The sequence below is a fragment of the Macrobrachium nipponense genome, chromosome 32 (assembly GCF_015104395.2).
Source record: "Macrobrachium nipponense isolate FS-2020 chromosome 32, ASM1510439v2, whole genome shotgun sequence".
NCBI classification, from domain to species: domain Eukaryota; kingdom Metazoa; phylum Arthropoda; class Malacostraca; order Decapoda; family Palaemonidae; genus Macrobrachium; species Macrobrachium nipponense.
Window position 1 is genome coordinate 7,462,479 of NC_061094.1, and position 20,564 is coordinate 7,483,042.

General features: G+C 37.6%; 1 protein-coding gene across 10 annotated transcripts in view; it reads right to left on the reverse strand.

Moving 5' to 3' along the window:
• The window catches only part of LOC135207200 (daf-12-interacting protein 1-like), a 645,343-nt gene that overhangs the window by 254,991 nt on the left and 369,788 nt on the right, over positions 1–20,564 (reverse strand). For all 10 annotated transcript variants that reach the window (XR_010312926.1, XM_064238784.1, XM_064238787.1 and 7 more), the window contains 2 exons: positions 16,758–16,844; positions 15,080–15,187 (listed from right to left, as the gene is read on the reverse strand). Coding sequence is in view for 9 of the 10 variants with exons in the window: in XM_064238784.1 (XP_064094854.1) it covers positions 15,080–15,187; positions 16,758–16,844 (195 nt within the window). In the remaining variant the exon portion in view is untranslated. The remainder of the gene's footprint in view (positions 1–15,079; positions 15,188–16,757; positions 16,845–20,564) is intronic.

The window sequence follows — 20,564 nt, forward strand, 5'->3', positions numbered from 1 at the left end:
TTTTAAATAACTTCTCGAATACTTTTTACAAGATAAAAGATTCAAGAGTCAATCTCAAGACAAACTGAAAGGAATTAGATCAAAATCTAAACAAAGATAAATTATAAATGAAAAACATTGAAGAGTCAATCTCGATACAAAATGAAAAGAATACGATGCAAAAATTTTAAAAACCTTGACTGAAATAAATACTATATCTTATTTTCTAAAAATGTTTTCTTCCTTCCGAGTCACATATCTGATTCTGCGTAAAGCTCGGACAGTCACTTTTCAAGAGCTTAAATTAATAAAACGAAGTCTGTGGATTATGAACGTAGAGATATGAACTTCAAAATGAAAAAACGAAACAAGGAAGGACTCATTCACGTAATATGGGGATCAAGTAGCAGCGTCGAGCCTATCTATAAGTGAAAGGTACCTCTCCACTGTCATTAATATTCTGGACGTAAAAAATCGTCCCCAGATAGATGTCACCCATCATCACTTAATCACCAATTAGAACGACTGGTTCCCGGGGCCTTCATAAATATTTCAATGTGATCGAGTTCTAGTTGATTCCAATTCACTTCCATTTCGAGTTCCCTCTACAGGACGGGAGTCGGAATCGGCAGCATCGTTTCTGTGAGGCTTAGGAAGACGAGTTGGATGAGGACAAGAAAAACTGAAATAAGTCCTATATAAATATTGCGGCATATATATATATATATATATATATATATATATATATATATATATATATATATATATACACACACACACACACACATATATATATATATATATAAAATTCTATTGTATTCCACACAGGAAAATGAAAATGGCATATCTCAGAAAATGCCCAACAGTTTCGTCCTCCAATGGACCTCTTCTTGGAGCGTTTCCTTAATAAACGCTCCAAGAAGAGGTCCATTGGAGGACGAAACTGTTGGGCATTTTCTGAGATATGCCATTTTCATTTTCCTGTGTGGAATACAATCGAATTCGCATATCTTCGTGCCTTAGAAGATTACCAGTACGATATCTATATAATATATATCCAAGTTAAGTTAAGTATATCTTAGTTTTACCAGACCACTGAGCTGATTAACAGCTTTCCTAGGGCTGGCCCGAAGGATTAGATATTTTCACGTAGATAGGAACCAATTAGTTACCTAGCAACGGGACCTACAGCTTATTGTGGGATCCGAACCACAGGAACACGTACTTGAGAACTTCCTTAAATTCGCGGTATAGAAAGGTAAGTGAATCAGAGACTTGGAACAAGTACTTTCGTAGTATATTCTACATTTTCAAGTTCACAATGATTATTATAATACAAGTTGACGGTCCTTTGTTTTTGTATATAAAGGTCTGTCAACTTCTATTATAATCAGTGTGAACTTGAAAATATAGAATATACTATGAAAGTACCTGTTCCAAGTCCCTGTTTCACTTACCTTTCTATCGTGGATGTAAAGATATATTATATATATATATATATATATATATATATATATATATATATATATATATATATATCACATACATATATATATATATACATATATACATATATATATATATATATATATATATATATTATAATAATATATATATATATATATATATCCACAAACGCACAATGGTTGACATCCGATTGTGTTACTGGGTCACTTAAGACAGACTATATATCAAAAAAAGGAGAAACTCCATTTTCCCGTCGTAGATATTCCCGATAAAATCAGCTGTCGAGAATACTAAACAAAGGCCTCAGTTTGCTTATTTCATAAGTTTTCTCGCACTAAATGATATTCTTTCGTAATATGAAACAGGAAATTCAAGATGTCGTAAGTCAGAAAGGGGCGAACTGACCACTTTTACTCTCTCTCTCTCTCTCTCTCTCTCTCTCTCTCTCTCTCTCTCTCTCTCTCTCTCTCCAGAAAGGAGCGCACGTTAATTATAAAGCTAGACACAGTAATCAAAGTGACCTACTTTAACCACATTGGGTAAAAGACGTAGTACTTCAACAGTAATACCATCCAATCATTTATTTATTTACAGCATCCAAATTTTACTATACGGACGGGTACAAATGAACGCTGGTTAATTATTTAGCATGGCATGCGGATAAACAAATGCAAACTTGTATACCTAAATAAAAAGCAAACTGTCGGAAAATAGCTACATCAAACCTATGACCAAAAAGTTCCAAGAATTCCTGACTGGTGTCTTTCAAGAAGTTCTTTTAGTTGTTGCTATGAAAAAAAAATCCCTAATAAAATATTTCAATTATATTAAGCGCCAAAACAGATCGATTCAGCATAATAGTGTAAATCTACTCTATTTCCAGAATGTCACCATTTAACATAATTACAAAAAGAGTTCGTTTCTGTTAAAAGATTTCCTCATTTTTTCTATCCGCGCCTCAAATTCTCAATATTGCAGCTGACTGACTATCAGGTACCTGATTCATTACTTTCACCAAAAGAAAAACAAGAAAAGGGTTAAAGAAATGCGATGTCAAATGCGTGGCCTCTTAGCAACAGAGAGAGAGAGAGAGAGAGAGAGAGAGAGAGAGAGAGAGAGAGAGAGAGAGAGAGAGCACAGAACTTACAAAGTATATAATAAATTGCATCATGATCTAAAGATAAGCTCTCTCTCTCTCTCTCTCTCTCTCTCTCTCTCTCATAAAGGATATTCAACTTTGATAAGAAGGTAAGTTACCAGAGACAGCTGCACCTTTGGCAGTGCCATACCCTAACTGCGTTCCATGCAGAAATGACCAGGCGTGCCAATCAATCACAGAGGATGGAAGGGAGACAGAAAGAACCCTTTGATATCCTGAGCAGATCACCCGAATCAGGTCACGGCTACATCGGGAACAGAGGAGGAAGACTAAGGCCCTCTCGAGAGCCAATCACTGACTGACGTTAGCAAACGTCTTCAACAAACTCCAATCAACAACTTCCTCGCAAAATAAAAGTTGAGGAAGAGATAGCGCAGGCGAAAAGGTGAGCGCAGAACCATGAGTAGTGACAATAATCTTGTTCTTTTTTGTACATTATTTCATGTTTTGGTTCAACTAATAATTACTTTAAACTAGTTACACTTTTTTGAAAGTCATATTTAGATTTTACCGAGCTGTGCGACTGTATATAGGGATAAATCTACTAATGACAGTCAAAATAACAAATCTTTTTTTCACTCTAAATGCCTATTGCAAAACTTATTTGAGGCTGGGACGCAAAATTTACTTAAAAGTCCTATTATAGACAAAGAAGAGATTTTAAAAATTCAGTCTGTCAGTTGGGTTTTATTGAATATAAAATTTAGGCCAACGGCCAAGCACTGGGACCTATGAGATCATTCAACGCTGAAATGGAAATTGACGGTAAAAGGTTTGAATGGTGTAACAGGAGGAAAACCTCCAAGCAGTTGCACTATGAATCAAGTGTTAGGAGAGGATGGAAAGTAAGATGGAAGAAAGAGAATATGAAAGGAGGTACAGTAAAAGGAACGAAAGTGGTTGCAGTTAGGGGCCTAAGGAAGGCACGCTGCTAAGAACCTAAATAAAGCCAACATTGCACCGCATGAGGTTTTCACTGACGGCACTACCCGCCTATGGGGTTTATTCTGTCAGGCCAAGCACTGTGGGGCACTTTCGGCCAATCAGCGATTGAGACAGTGAAAAGAGGAAATCGGAGATGTTGGATAAGAAGATTAAGAGATCCAGAAAATAATGGAGATGAAGGAAATCGATCAAGAGATGGAACTATCAAACCGCAAAGTTACACAAAGAATAGTGAGATTCTTTGTTTATTTGTTTGTATGGTGTTTTTACGTTGCATGGAACCAGTGGTTATTCAGCAACGGGACCAACGGCTTTATACGTAACTTCCGAAACACGTCGAAAGTGAACTTCTATCACCAGAAATACACATCCCTCACACCTCACTGGAATGCCCAATAATCGAACTCGCGGCCAAACCGACGACGCCATTGATGCTGTAATAGTGACAGATGTTGGACAGTAGGCTGAAAAATGGCAGCAGGAATGGAGCCGAAGGAACACTGCAAACACCCTCTAGTAACGCCTACGGTACACCATATGAAGTGCACTGACGGCGTTAACCCTTTCCGGAAAATTAATAAATAAAAAAAAAACATTACCTTAACCTAATAAGATTTAAAATAAGATGATGTTTTTATAAATCACTGACAACAGCTGAATCCTACTGTGACATGAGTGATCAGCGTTCAGTCGAAAACGTTTACCGTCAATAATCCAAATGGAGACAATAATCCTCAGCCCACATCGCCGTAAAACCAGTCATTCATCGTATCAATTCTCTCTCTCTCTCTCTCTCTCTCTCTCTCTGTGTAAGTGCGACAACTTACCTTCCTCCTCCTCCTTGACGATCGTGATGACAGGCCAGGGAATGATCCCATACTTGAGCTGCATTTCACATATCCTCCCCATCCTGTGCGAAAAGGGGAGCTCCTGTAGGACTTCGACGGAATCCCAATCGAGAGAGGCGACTATCCCACTCAAACGAACTTCATGCAGAAGGCGCTGAAGGAGTGTATTTAACCTCAGAGGAAGAAGGACGACTCAATCACGTTCTGTCGGAGTCTCGTCCACCTGACATGAAGTGCGATCGCTATCACGGGGAATCGACAGTATATAGTACACCGAAGAAGATGCCGAACGCAGCAGCAGTTTGATAGATTCAGCCTGGCGGAGGAGGTCTCGAAGGCACATGGGCAGCAGCGCTACTGGCGTCGGGTATCGTCGTCTACCGAGCGACCTCTAACGACCTTGCGTCGAGGACAGCGACGACGCCGTCGGAGGTCGTCCCGCTGAACCTCCTAGTAGTACAATAGACTGTTATGGATTGTAAAAGGTCTCAAGTCGCGGTGGAATTCTGTGGCTCGATCTCTGGGTTTTATCGCAGACTTTGCTATCTGTCATCAAAAGTAATTCTAAAGAATGCATTACTGAAGTCCTGATTTCTCCTCAGTCCGCTGGGTGCCGGTTCGAACCCACGGGACGGACGAAATTATTGTCAACTAAAAATTCCTCTTCCGTTAACATATATGAAAATATATTAATTCCGAGGTAGAGTGAATTGGATATTAAAGGACATTTGTCGCTTAATGCATGTATATGAATCACGGTGATGAGATAAAAATTCATATATATATATATATATATATATATATATATATATATATATATTATATATATATATATATATAATATATATATAGGGAACGGGGTGAATTTTCTATACATGCACAGCTAAGCAGATCTCATAAATTAATATTCCAGACACGCCGGCGATGACAGATTTCTTCGAATACGACAGATTCCTTCCCGGCGGAGTCACCTACTCCTTCTTCCGGAGTCCTTATGTGGCAGCCTGACCCCTGGAAGCCGCAACTCAGGGCCACAGCGACGACGCTCAGAGCTTCATTCTCCCATCACTTATCCACTACGACGGCAGCGATGCCCATTCATTAAAAGCTTAAGAGGTATAATAATCGAACAAAAATATTAAAAGTTAATTTTAAAAATCATCGAACAACTTTCACATACGACTCACTTCGGGAAATGAACTTTCATTAATACGAGACGAAAGCGTTATCATTAATATTGTGCAGACTTATAAGGCATCCTGAAGGATGCCAAAACTAGCTAGACCGGAGGTCTCGTAGGACGAGAAAGGGACCGGGGTCACAGTGCCATATTTGGGCACCAAAACAACCTCCATTCAAACTCGCTCTGGAGACGTTGGGGCACGTCCTATAGTGATAGGGTTTGGGGAGCAGAGAATTGTAAAAAAGAAAAAAAAATGTTCACAAGGAAGTGGAAAATGTTCCCAGGATTGGAAGGATTTTCCACGAAGGATGCAGTAATCACTTTTTTCCCTCTTCACAAGTCAACAGAATTTGTTCTTATTGATAATCATCTCATTTATTTAGGAAGTTTCTTCATATTCCAAGAAATAGAAAACAAAACTAAAAAATAAAATCTTTCTCTGTCGTCGAAATAACCGAAAGAAACATTAACCATTAACAAGGTATGATCCGACCTACAGCTTACTCGGGGCGCGTGTTTAAAATCTACAGTCAGATAGAGGCTTGTTTCACCAAAGAAAATTAAAATGAATACGCTATATTCTATCAGAAATAATTTTTCTGTACTGTTTAACATGCACAATATTCATTTTTTACATTTTCATTCTAAAAACCAAATCACAAATATAATTTTCATTCTAATAAATAAATCGTAAATATCCTATCCTAAAATTCCTGTATCATTAGCTCAACGCGAAACACCTTTTTCAGACCTTTTTAGGCTCTTCCATAGACCTTTCCTAAACCCCAACAACATCAACAACAACAAAGTAGTTTGTGGGCTTACTCCCCGAGTAAGCGAAAATGATTACAAATCTTCAAAACACATATCAAACTAAACTGACGAAAAGTAACAAGCTTTTGCTCTCCAGCTCAAGTTCCAGCCTAATTCATTCCAACCTAATACAACATCCCGACTGACTCATTATTATTATCTTGGGACCACACAAGCACGTCCTCCGATATAACAGGCGAGGCAGCCTATTTCGCCGAGAGCGGTTTCGTGTAAGTAACTGATTAACTAACATGACGAGCACTTACGGCTATTCCTTTGGGCAAGGTGAGATATTCATTATATCTGAGAGGCCAGCTCATGTTTATTAACCATAAGCGACTGAAGTGAGATTTCATTACTAAGCGCATCTTCACCCCTGAATGAATTCGGCGCCAGAGAAATCCAACGAGATCAAAGATGTGGCAAGTAGATCTTGACGAAGGTATTTATAAGTATCAATCCGCTTCTGTTTTGATAACTTTCTCTTTGCCAGTAAGCCTAACGCTACGTTGATTACGAGCGGGTAGGAGCTATAATGGGCTTCTGTGACAGAACCACTTTGTCTGGGCGTCACACGAAGCATTCTCTCTCTCTCTCTCTCTCTCTCTCTCTCTCTCTCTCTCTCTCTCTCTCTCGACTTCCACTCTCTTATGCCTCACACAGACAAACAGACATACGGACATCTGCTTGCAAGTGAGGCAGTTCCATCAAGCGAAGACGTTTTAATAGATCGTCATACCAAAGTGCATAATTATGTTCCTCTTGATGTTAGCATCATTTCAACTTAATAAACAACAGTATTAACAGGACTGCTATGTTCATATAGAAAACAATAACAATGAGAGTTCACTGTACCCCTTAGGTGTTTGCCACACTGAAAATTTTGCCTATCCAGATTTTTCGTAACCTAGCCCACCTGTGCCAAAGCATTTCATTCTAAGCTGAACCATGCTGTAAGTTGTCATCAACTTGTAACTTTTTTTTAAATAAATATCTCCGCCAAATACCAACCAGTTTCAGTGATGTCCTGTTAGTAACTGTATTAATACACAGAACAATTGTGTAAGTGATAAAGTTCATATATATAGTATATATATAATATATATATATATATATAATTAATAATATATATATATTCTATATATATATATATATATATATATATATATATATATATATATATATATAATTATATATTATATATATATATATATATATATATATATATATAAAACTCACAAAAACGTGATTAGAACATTTTCTAAGTAAATAAAGGTTTGACACTATGTAAGTGGTGTATTAAAAGCATTATAAGACAGGAGCCTTCATCTATTGAGCAGTAGACTCATCAGCCGTACTGTTCAAGTAGATGAAAATTCCCGACTTATTATAACATTGTAATACATGGCTTACATAAGTGTGGACTTTTATTACTGTTATATATAAATATAATATAATATAATATAATATATAATATATATTATTATATATATATATATAATATATATATATATAAGATTTAATTTTATATTATATATATATATATATAATATATATATTATATATATATATATATATAGTATATTATATATAATATATATAATATTATATCTATAATCATATTAATTATATTATATCTCATCAGTTATCACCGAAACCGAAAACCTAAGCCAGAAGTATATGTTTCAGTGTAAAATCATCATTGCAGGTACCATGACGAAGGCTCCAATTCATAATGTTAATAATGAAAACTTGCAACAGTCAAAGAGTTCTTTCTGAAACCTTCGTTTGCAAGTGTCGGCGTCATTTCAGGATTTAGAAATATATTATCGTGTGTAAGTTTTTCTGAATAAATATGGGTTTGCGGCGCGCGAGTGCGCGTGTGTGTGAAGAGAGAGAGAGAGAGAGAGAAGAGCGAAATTTATTACTATAACCTTCACAATTTTATTTGCGTTGTGTTCTTTCGTTGTTTTTTTCTGGAATTCTCAACTAATTCCACTGAGCGCATGAAAGAACTATGGCTGATAAGTATTACTATATAAGATAAAAACGTTCACGGTTAATTTTGCAAATCTCATACTGGCCTTAATTACTGATAAATACCTTCGCGGCACAAAATATATATAAATCGCGCACAACGAAACGTCATCATTGACAAAAGAGGATGATCTCATAGTCTCGAGGAGACGAAATAAACAGAAACAAGATGACGGAGAGACAAAAAGCCGTTGGATGCGTCGTAATTCATCAAATGACTGAAATAGTTCATTTATTCACATCCCATTGCCCTTCGTAACACTGCATTCTAACTCAATTTTCCAGGGAAAAACATGGTTGTAATGTATGAGAGAGAGAGAGAGAGAGAGAGGAGAGAGAGAGAGAGAGAGAGATAGAGAGAGAGAGAGAGAGAGAGAGAGAGAGAGAGAGAGAGAGATGCGAAATCAAGGTATATATACATAGCCCACAAAAACTTTTCTTTTTATTTTATAAGTTTTCAAATAGTGTGCGATGCTTTATGTCATTTATTCCTGTATACAGATTCCGGCTCTTAACAAAATTAAGAAATACCGAGGAGAGACTTCTTCGAAAACCACGCTGTCCTTGACTTCGACTTCGACCTTTTCTGTCAAACATGTTTGCCGCCTTCGGCAATCTCCTAAATCATTTATAGGCTTGCAAGGTTCAGCATTATTAGAGAGAAGAATAGGCACGATAATAAACTGGGGATGAACTTGAAAAGAATAGGTGATAATAATAAACCGTGGATCAAGTTCGTGGGAATAATTGAACTGACACGAACACTGCTTAGTGAACCAATCAGCTGCCTTCATTTTCAACGAGGGGGCGTGGCTTCTATAGATTTGAGTGCTTGCAAAATCTTAAAAAATAAGCAGGTAAAGCTGGATGCATCTATGCGTAACTATATATTCAATGGCTGCTTTTATTCAGATAATTAATTTTTTGGGGACCTTTGCTCACTATTCCTGATGTGTTACCATGGAAACCACTTTAACCATTATACATGAGGATGGATTTTCGTATTTTCGAATGGTTCAAAGTCGCCTACATGTTTATGACACCGTATTTTGTAGTGGATGTTCATCATCCTTGTATAATATATCTACGGCTTCTCGGGTAAATTCGAGTACTAATTCTTGAGTTGACCCCGGAGGACTGACGCTCTTTACTGACTGGTTGGTCTTGTTATATTTAATTTTAGCAAACAAAAAGTATTAATTCAATTCAAACTGAAGGCAGTTCGTGACTGTGAAGTATTTATTCCTTGTGTACCACAATCTTCATTTTATCAATGCAGCCTATATATACTACTATTACATATAAAGGAGCAGTGCGCTTTCTCAGCAGAACATAAATAATGAAACACACACGTGTAAATTAAAGACTACTACGAACATAAACGATGAATACATTTACTTATTCAAAACGAGAAAGCCACGAAGTAGGAGATTTTGACAAACGACTCCGGCTTGCTCGGATGCCACGTGAAACTGAGACGTCTGCTGCTGCAAGGTCACTGTAATGTCACAGGGAATACTCAAGGTTGGGAATACTAACAGCAAGAACATCTCATCAGCAATGGTTACTTCAAGTCCAGCTCACCGTCGAGTATAATAGGTAGAATCATCTTCCAAACAATGTTTACTTCAAGTCATGCTCCCGATCGAGTAAAAGACAGATACTATTAGTTCTGGTAATCCTCTTAGACACGAAGATACGTTAGTCAAAAGGGTTTTTGTCAGAATATGTCTAACATTTCGTCTCCAATGGATCTCTTCTTGGAGCGTTTAAGGAAAGAGAAAGAGTATTATTTTACTGATGGATTATTATTACTTTTTTAATAGTTCAAACTGCTAGTTCCTGGTAAGTGTATTTTGTTTAAGATTTTAGGCCTTTCTTGGCTACGTACATTGTAAACTTTTCTTTCCTTAATAAACGCTCCAAGAAGAGGTCCATTAGAGGGCAAGCCTGTTGGGCATATTCTAACATAAAAACTTTTCATTCAACTATGTGGAATACAATTGAACAGATACTATCGTCTTCTTTTTCATAAATGTGAAGACCAATGAAGATGACCTGAACAGATTTTGAAGCCTGGATCCAGCCTTACACCTTTACAATAACAGTGACGTATCGAAGATGAAACTGTCACGATTTCAGAGCTCCAAAACTAAACGGGGAGTGAGAAGGACGATTTGGTTGAGGTAACAAATTAGAATCAACACGACCAGTGAAAGGAAAACAGCTGTTCAACAATGTACTACCTGTCCACTCTCAAGGCCAAAGACTTACTAAATGGCCGCTTACAGTCAAAACAGCTCCACAAGCATCAACCCAGTCAGGAAACGTCTTATAGTAGATACCTGAACTCCATTACGCAGAGGAGATGAGGATTATTTGGGATTATACTCGAAAATGATAAACGTGAAAATTATATAAACTAGGATAAAGTTCAAAATACAAAAGAGATAAATAAGGATTTAAAAAACCCTAATACAGGAAAATAAAAGAAACAAGCACCATTAAGTAGTTTGTATTTAAAAATATAAACACGGTAATCATTATATACTGTATGATATCGACAATAATGATACAGTATATTATATAACTATTAGCGTAGTCAAGGCATCTCATCCAGTGATGATTGATTTGGAGTAGGAAAGGTTCCTTTTCTAATACTTCAAAAAAAAAAAAAAAAAAAAAAAAAAAAAAAAAAAAAAAAAAAAAAAATACAGCAAGCCGGCGTCATGAAAATCTTCAACATGTACTTTTAATTAAACATATTTTTATTTGGTTTTGAAACTAATGTTTAATAACACAAAAATACTTCATCATAACCTCGGTGTAAAACGTAAGAGAAAACGTGGAATACTGTGAATGTGGCGATAGAAAAGATCTATTAATAATCGGTGAAAGGTCTATTTAGGAGGTACACACACACATATATATAGCAGAATTTCTTATAGGCAAAAGTATCGCATATACTCTTTTATTCTTAATAATGAACGGTATTCTGTAAAAAGAGTTTTTCCTACTTTTTATCAAGTTTACTCCATGCTCTCCCTCCCTTCCTCCCTCCCCCTCCCTCTCTCTCTCTCTCTCTCTCTCTCTCTCTCTCTCTCTCTTTTCATTAGATCCCCGATCACGTCCCACCAAACAACGCCTAAAACAGGGTGTGGGGATGGGGGGGTTCCTTGATTTAAGGTGGGAGAGAGGGGGGGTTTGCGTGGAGCTGCTGCTGCTGTCGCTAAAGGTAACCAACCACCGAACTACCACTACTATAGTGCTACTATAATAACCTCTCTCTCTCTCTCTCTCTCTTTAACCACTCCACACCACTGATGATGGTTTACCCGATTAAAACTAATTAATAACTGCGTATTTCAACTAAATGCTGCATATTCCTCAAAACAAAGTAACATCATAAAAAATTGCATTGATTGTTTGTTTCGCGTCTCGTGAATAATATAAAATAAAAATTAAATAAAAAGATCAGATATCTTTCAGTGTTTACTGAACATTGGACTGGTTGATAGTTGTACAACACCGTAGTTTCGCGTCTCATGAAAAATAAAAAACGAAAAAAAAATTACGTATCTTTAGTGTGTTTATGAGCGATGGCCTGTATATGCATATGTACGTGCGTGTGTACGTACGTGTGCAAGTGTATCCGCGCCCAGGACACCCTTCGACCCCCCTTCGAGTTCGCCCAAGGTCACCCTGAACACGGGCTGTGGTGGTGGCGGGCGTCAGACACACAACGGCGTTGCATCTCGCGTTGCATAGCTTCCAAACAAAAGCACCATGCGCCGTGAAGGCCAGGTTGTGGCATCTATTCACATCAACAATGTATAGAGTCAAAATATCCTAGTATCCTATGTAGCGTCTTCTGTATCTTATAATGTGTTTTTGCGCAATTAGGCAACTTGTTCACTTGTTTACGGATCGGCATAATCATCATCTTCCATCTTTTGCGGCTTAAAACGCCGACAATATTTCAGACCTTGAACTCTCCTTGTCCGAAGGACTTGGCAAGGAATCCTATTCCAGGACCTTTTTTTCTTTCTTCTCTCTCTCTCTTTCTCTCTCTCTCTCTCTCTCCTGCGAGCACTGACGAGTCACGAAGGACATGGTGCATTCAACGAACGAAGAGAGAGAGAGAGAGAGAGAGAGAGAGAGAGAGGAGGGCTTACAACAGTATAACGTATAGCATTGAATAAGAAAACATCAAAACTATAAAAAATGACAATTCATGCTCTCTAGCAACGCTGGTTTTGGAAGTCTTTTTCCAGGTATGATCCAGTCCGACGCCTTTGTGATGGGGAAAAGAAGTCTGTGTGGTTTTCGTTAAGAACTGAAATCCTTAAGATAAATAAGTCACTAATAAATACACGGCTTCGAAGGATAATTGAATTGATAAGCAGGGACGAATCTGAAAGGTAGTAGAGGGGCTGAGGAGAATGTTGATAAAATGTACGTACTCTCGGAGATGACTGAAAATGATCAGCAAAATACATAAAGTCAGATGTTGCCTCGTCTTCGGAACCTTAGAACGGATCTGACGTCTTTTAAGAACATTCTAAGTTGCAAAAATCGTACTTTTCGTTAACCTCTACTGTGGTTTCCCACTAGAACAGTTTCCACATCACTCCCAATCTTCCAGCTTCAATCATTTGGATATCGCATTGCAAATTACAATTTGATGTTTTGTTTGGTTTGATATATTTACAAGACATAAAGTCCAAATATTAATCAACCAGAAAACTTTGGCCACAGCCATTCATATTTGCTTGCCCTATTCCGTATGAAACTCCAAAGCTTTAAAATATTATACTAATCTGTATTAATACTGCAGAACCCCTACACTAATGCCAAACATAATGCAAACTAGTTTTAGGTAACTTTTATACATACCGAGAGTAACTTTTATCCAGAGCGATACAGGCTTATTTTCAGTAAGTTAAGAGAATACAGTTACTTTCCAATGTAAAATAATTTTATTTATCTTATCTTACACTCCCAAAATGCCTTTTGCAATGGTTCCTTCCAAAGTTCGGTCATCCTCTGAGATATGGCAACAATTAAGTGTGCTCGCCTAAAATACTAATTCGTTTATTTCCTTCTCTTAAATGATACCCAATGCTCGCTCACAACAATCCAAATGTTAGAATTTCCCATTATAAATACTGCTCTAATTAAATGCATTTATATGAGACGTATATATTAAGGATCACGCCGAAAGCCCAGACAAGAAAGCAAACGTTGGGTTGATATGATAGCGGTCCGTTTGATTATGAATTTGGCACGAACGCTTCCGGTTCGTGCACACCAAATGCATTGCTTCAGAATTCACGAATGCACAAGAAATGCACACCCAGCTGTTTGAATTACCGTGAAATCCAAACAATAAAGAAAGAAGTTGTGAAGTCGATATCATCAAAGAAAACCTTCAAACGACGTAGGGTAAAACTACTTGAGTATATCTTACAAGAGTCGTTTTCTTTGACGTTTGGGCTTCGGCAGAAACCAAAGAAAATGGTATTTCATGGGTAACACCAGTATTTTATTTTTCCTTGCTGCCATAGATATACACGATTAAATTACGACTTTTAAACCGTGTGTGAAATCATTTTTAGCATACACTCATTTAGGAGACAACGTTTCCATAATAGTTATATTAGAAAAAATTAAATTTCCATTTATAAAATAATCATTATAGTCAAACATTCTAGAAAAACCGCTGGTCAAGTATCACAACAGTGGGGCAAAATTTAGCCACCAGTCTGAAACAATGAAACCATTTTGCTCAGTCGCTTCAAACTACTATATAAATATGTTACCACACCTAAACCTTATCTTATTTACTTGTTTTCGCCCCTCACTCTCTATCTCCCTCCACTAAATCATTTAAAATGCACTGCTGTCCAAAATAAAAGGACTCGTGGACTATTAAGACAACTTCTTATCCATGACAAGATCCGGTGACAAACTCATGTATAATGGAATAATGTTAAAAAATTTAATAAAATAATGTTTAAAAATTTTATATCTTCCATATACCTTTCATCAATGCACGATTGATTAACCTGTGACTGCATTCCGTATAATTTCTTGTTATACTCCCCAGTGGTCTTTGCGAGTTTAACCTTCTGAAGTATATAGACTGATCCGTCCAATATTCTTATGAGCGTACCTGATAATAATCACAAACAAGATAGCATTCCAGTGAAATCCTTTTTTCAACTGGTTCTATTAAACTTTGGCAATTCACATTTCATCCAGCGTGTTCAGTCACGGGCGACACTTCTGCTAAATAAAAGTGGAGTTTATCATGGTGCAATTTCAGCTGCTTACAAATAAGACCTTGGCAACTCCCATTTGTCAAAAGTATCACGGGCTGCAATTCTGCTAGTAACTGTGGAGTTTAATATTTATTTTTTTCTGATCACCTGCAATTCTGCTAATAAAAGTCGAGTTTATAATTATTATTTTTTTCCGATCCCCTGCAATTCTGCTAATAAAAGTGGAGTTTATAATTATCATTTTTTTCTGATCCCACATATCTGCTCTTTACCTAGTGCATCGCTACTTAAAGCAAGTTCCTTTCAATATACTCAGAGTATACTGAGAGGACCCCCCAGAGTCAAAGCAAAGGGCTCTTCTTACCTGTAAACTTTCTTGGAGGAAGTCGACCCGGTTTTGGAATTGTGGACTTAACGTTGTCCAAACGGGGTCTTCGTGGAGGAGCCGATACGTCAGAGCGCTTCTTCTCTCCTGCGGATAACATTTTTAGAGTTATTTACCATTTGTCAATATAATAATAATAATAATAATAATAATAATAATAATAATAATAATAATAATAATAGTAATTACTGTGAGATTTTTTACTTAACCCTCCTGGGGGACAAATAAGTCTTTTTACCGCTTATGAGTACATTGAAGTTATCATAATAATAGTGATAACAGTAATATCTATAAACATTACTGTAAGATCATTACTAAAACCTCCTAGGAAAAAATGATAGGTACTATTGACCACTCATCAGTAACATTATAATAATAATAATAATTGGGAAAAACTCTCTATCGCGAGAGTATATATAATGTTCTAAGAGGTCTACAATATTATTGTGGACCTCTTAGAACGATAATAATAATAATAATAAAAATATAAATAATAATAACCATTAATGTAAAATCATTACAAAATGGATTAAGTAGCTATCCACAAAACTAGTTCTCTGGAGTGACTTAAAAAAACGCACCTTTAGGAACTGGAAAAGGTGTTCCATTTCCTGGAAACATTTTCTGCTATTCAGTCTACTGGACAACTGGTTTTATTCTATCCCACCCAAGCTTGAAGCTTTCTAAGAGCATTTACTTTATATCTAAGTGACTGTGAAATTTGTGTTGCAGAAATTGTGTCAAGAGAAACTGATAAGGATAGCAACATTAATTAATATACTGGAATGTGCATTTATACACACTCACACACACACACTGTAAAATGATGAGTCTTTTCATTTCTGAGAAGGGTTCTAACACATCGCCGTATCTCTTCATTTTTCACCCTTTCCAACTCTCTGGCTCCACAAATCACATTCAGCATTCAGACCCCACTTCCACTTACACAGAGCAGAGAGTTGACTCAGCAAAGTCCTTCATCCACCTTAACTTCTGCTTCCACAGACATTCCTCCTCCGAATACTTGATAGGTCCACTTTCCTTCCTTGCTACACCTATCACTTTGTTTCAACTCTTCCCTGATTCTACTGTCATCAACTACTTCTATTCGGAATACCTATACTCTTCTACTGCCCGTATTACCATTCTTATCACTTCCATTCTTCCACCATTAATACGATCACTCGTGTCATTAATCTTAACTTTCTCCTCTTACAAAATTCTTTTCTTTATTCTTCGAAACTTCTGTTTATCATCATCAGTTAACATTATATCATCTGCATACAACATCATAGGTGTCACTGTTCATCAAAGGTCATGGATGTATTTCCCCTGTTTTACAGGAGTGACCTAAGGAATAAAGCTCACAACCACCATTAAGTCGTTACATATATATTTTTCAAGAACTGACTGCAAACAGCTTTGCATGATTCGGTCTTGTTTCTGACAATATCATGGCTGTCATGTCCCTGTTTTTCCTTGTCCTACAATAGTGACCTAAGGAATGACTCTCTCTCTCTCTCTCTCTCTCTCTCTCTCTCTCTCTCTCTCTCTCTCTCCACCAGACACACACACACACACATAGGACCACTCCTTTCGGCGAAACATCTGCATCCACCACTCCTCCTACAGTCCTACTGCTGCTGCTCCTCCTTACCATTGCTGATATTGACCCGGTTGGCGGTGAGGACGCGGGAGTCTCGAGACGCCCTCGAATCGCCTCCTTCACCGGAAGCTGTGGAACCTGCAGGACAAGAAGAGAAAGAAAAAAATGGTTTAGTAACGAGATCCTGTATGGTATGCAGTGGGGCCCATATCATTAAGGACACAGCCCCCTCAGTTGCCTATAAAAATTGACAAGACAGAGATCCGGAAAGATTACTATTACCAATATAACCTCGGATGTTCATGGGTATGTTGGGGGGGAGGGGGGAAGACCTACTAATCCTCTGGCTAGAAATTAAATACTGAAGGAGACTGGGAGGGAAGGTCAGAGGTCATGAGAAAATGCACTTCAGAGGTTACACAGAGGATAATCGCTGCGTGAGAGTAGTTAGTATGCCTCGATTCAACTTGGTGGATCCTGACAGTGGAAAGAAGATTAAGCAGTTTATTAAAGATTTTCTCTTGAAACAATAACAGTGAGGAAAGTGTCCCAGACATCCTTATTTAATTTGAAACAAATTCCTTCGTTAATATATATATATATTTATATATATATATATATATATATATATATATATATATATATATATATATATATAAGTATATAATGTGGTTCACACTATTCGTAAGTAGTTCAATTTAGTTACTTTCACACAAAGCATCGTAAGTTGTTCTAAAAGCGCTCAAAATGAAGCATATACATACACACATACAACCCCATTACCTGTGCTTTTACAAGCCTTACCGCAGTCTCCTTAGAAAAATACTTAAAAGACAATTCACTAATTATAGAAAGAATGACTGAGATCAGTATATTTAATTTAACACCTTCATTATGCATAATCTATATCGGAAGCATGACTGAGAAAAACTGCTAAAGTAATTGGAAACATTAAATATGGCCCTATCGAACACTTTCCCAATCAGCTGACGTTATCAAAGTAATAGCTCGCTGGATTATAATAAAAGCAAAACTGATTAATACACTTCATATGCACATAAAAGTATTGTTTATTTGTTCAAGTATAAAGACGCTCTGTCACCGTCTTAAGGAAGATAACACAGGGATGAAAATATCTGGCATAATTATGCTAAAAATTACATAAACTTTTGTTTTAAATATGATGGAATGAGAGACGGGAGGTTACTTATGTTCATGCAAGGCTGATTGTGTGTGTGGGTGTGTGTGTTTGTTTGTGTGTGTGTGTGCGTATGTGTGTGAGTGTGTGAGTTTGTGTGATAACAGTAGTACCACAAGCAACCGTCTCATTGTCAACAAATCTCCATAAACAATTAACCTCTAAACAAAATCAATTCAGTTTGAAATACACAAACCCTGACTTTCCCGAACATCACGGAATCTCAAATCGTGACAAAGATGTTTGTGAGGAAGAGCACCACAAAATAATTGTAATTGTTCACGTTAATCTCTCTCTCTCTCTCTCTCTCTCTCTCTCTCTCTCACAGAGCATTAGTTCATGGGGGACGCGATCACCAGAGATCTAATTATAACATGCAGTCATATTAGTAATAAATTTCATGTCAGAACCTCATTTCCCGATATCTCGGTTAATATTTAAAAGCTTTATGAAGCAAGCAAATGCAAGAAATAGGAAAGGAAAATCATGTACTTATATTGATTAGAACGTAAGATCTATCATATACGAGTTTACCAAGAATCAAAGAGCTGCGATCGAAGACCGATACGAATCTAACTAATGTGAGGGAGGAAAAACCTTTTAATATATATATATATATATATATATATATATATATATATATATATATATATATATATATATATATATATATATATACACACACACACACATACGAGGTGACTAGAAATATCAACAGACAACTACGCAGTTACCGCTATTTTATTGCCAACGAATAACTATTTTTAGATATGACATAAAACCCAATATTAGAGATGGGGTCCACGCCATTTCAAAAGGATCTTAATTAGCGCAGAATGTGTTGCATAACTCATGAGAGAGAGAGAGAGAGAGAGAGAGAGAGAGAGAGAGAGAGAGAGAGAGAGAGAATTTCAACTAAGAAACAATCTTAAACGATTCCTCTCTTTCCAAAGCTCCATCACACAAAACATTCTTGCGAAAGAGCAGCCCAAAGATAAATCATTATTCACGAAACGAGAGGCAGAAGTGGTTCGTGTCCCGAGAGGGAGAGAGAGAGATACCGCAGGTGTTCAGCCACGTGGAACAGGTGTGTGTGTGTGTCGGCTGACGATTCCGGCAGGTGTTGGGTTAACCTCGCTGGGGGCAAGGTAACGAAGCCGCGGGTGGGTATATACTATCCCTGACACGCTCTTGACACGACTTAGTACACCGAGGGATATGGTTAGGAGGCATGACATAATGTTATGCGTTATGCTTCGTTGTTCCCAACCCAATAACTGCGGGGCGGGAAGTAGAGGTGGTGGGGGGGGGGGTGTGGGGGGGGGGTGGGGGGAGGGGGGGCTGGGGGGGGACGCTTCGAAGCCTTGCCTGTGACTGGAACAAAAGGAGAGAATAAACGGCAAAAAAATGCATTTGAAAGCTGGAAATGATAGAAACCGGCAATACAAAATGGCAAAAAATTCGCCGAAGTTTCATCAGTGCAATCAACTTTTCTTTCCGGTGGTGGCCTCAGCCACGGCCCATATAACTCAACCGCGGTACGGTAGTGGCCTATATGTTGTTGGTACCTATAGCGCAGCCGGAAGTATATGATTATGGTTAAATTCAACCTTAAATGAAATAAAAAGGCTAGAGGGCTGTCATTAGCCATATTTGATGATTGGAGGGTGGATGATCAACAAACTAATTTGCAACCCTCTGGTCTCAGTCGTTTTTGAGATCTGAGGGCGGACGAAGGAGAGACAAAGCCGACACAACAGTTTTCTATAACAGAAAACTAAAGCTCGATTTCTGAATCATGTAAGCATCTGATTGCCAACACACCATCGTCCAGATTACATCATGATGCACAAGGAAAACGGGAAACTGCAAACTGCGTCTCTCTACCTACCTTCGTATAGGGGAGACTTTTAAAGAAGATGTGGCCCGGCAGCCCACGAAACAAACAAGACTCCTCAGAGAAATGCCACGAACCAGCCTTTCCAGTGTAAATGTTAAGCGTCCTCACAGGAGATCATCCACTTTACGAATGCCGCAGTATTTCCGAGAGATTTCCCACAACGAAAACAAACTACAAACGCATAAAATAAGGGCTAAACAGGGTTCCACAGTTTATAACGCTATCTACATTAAAACCTAGCTATTGACGATTTCGCTAGGGCTGTCCTTTACAGTGATTAAAAATTTGTCTCACCGAATTTGGAATATTTTCCGTAGCATAATAATCTTACTATAATGGGCGTTATGTCTGTCCGTCCGTCTGTCATTCAATCACGGCCAAACGGCTGGTCCGATGGGCATGAAACTTGGCAGGGTTATAGTGGGGCCCCTAAGATGGTTTATAAGGGGTTTTCATCCTACCTCTCCCAACCCCACTCCGAAGGGGGTGGGGGTGAGAAGGGATTCCCTGAAACGGAGCTGATTCTGCCCGTGAAACGGGGCTGGTTATGCCCGTAGACTTTGTTACTTTACGAATTTATCATACATAATTTCTGTATAAGTATGCATATGTTCCGTATAATTATGCATATGACTTATCATTTGGAAAAGAATACTATAGGGTAAACATCAATGACACAATAGTTGAAAAAACACTAGCGAGTCACTTATATGAAGCAGCAGATAAATATGCTTTTAGTAAGGATTGGAGAATTGCTAGT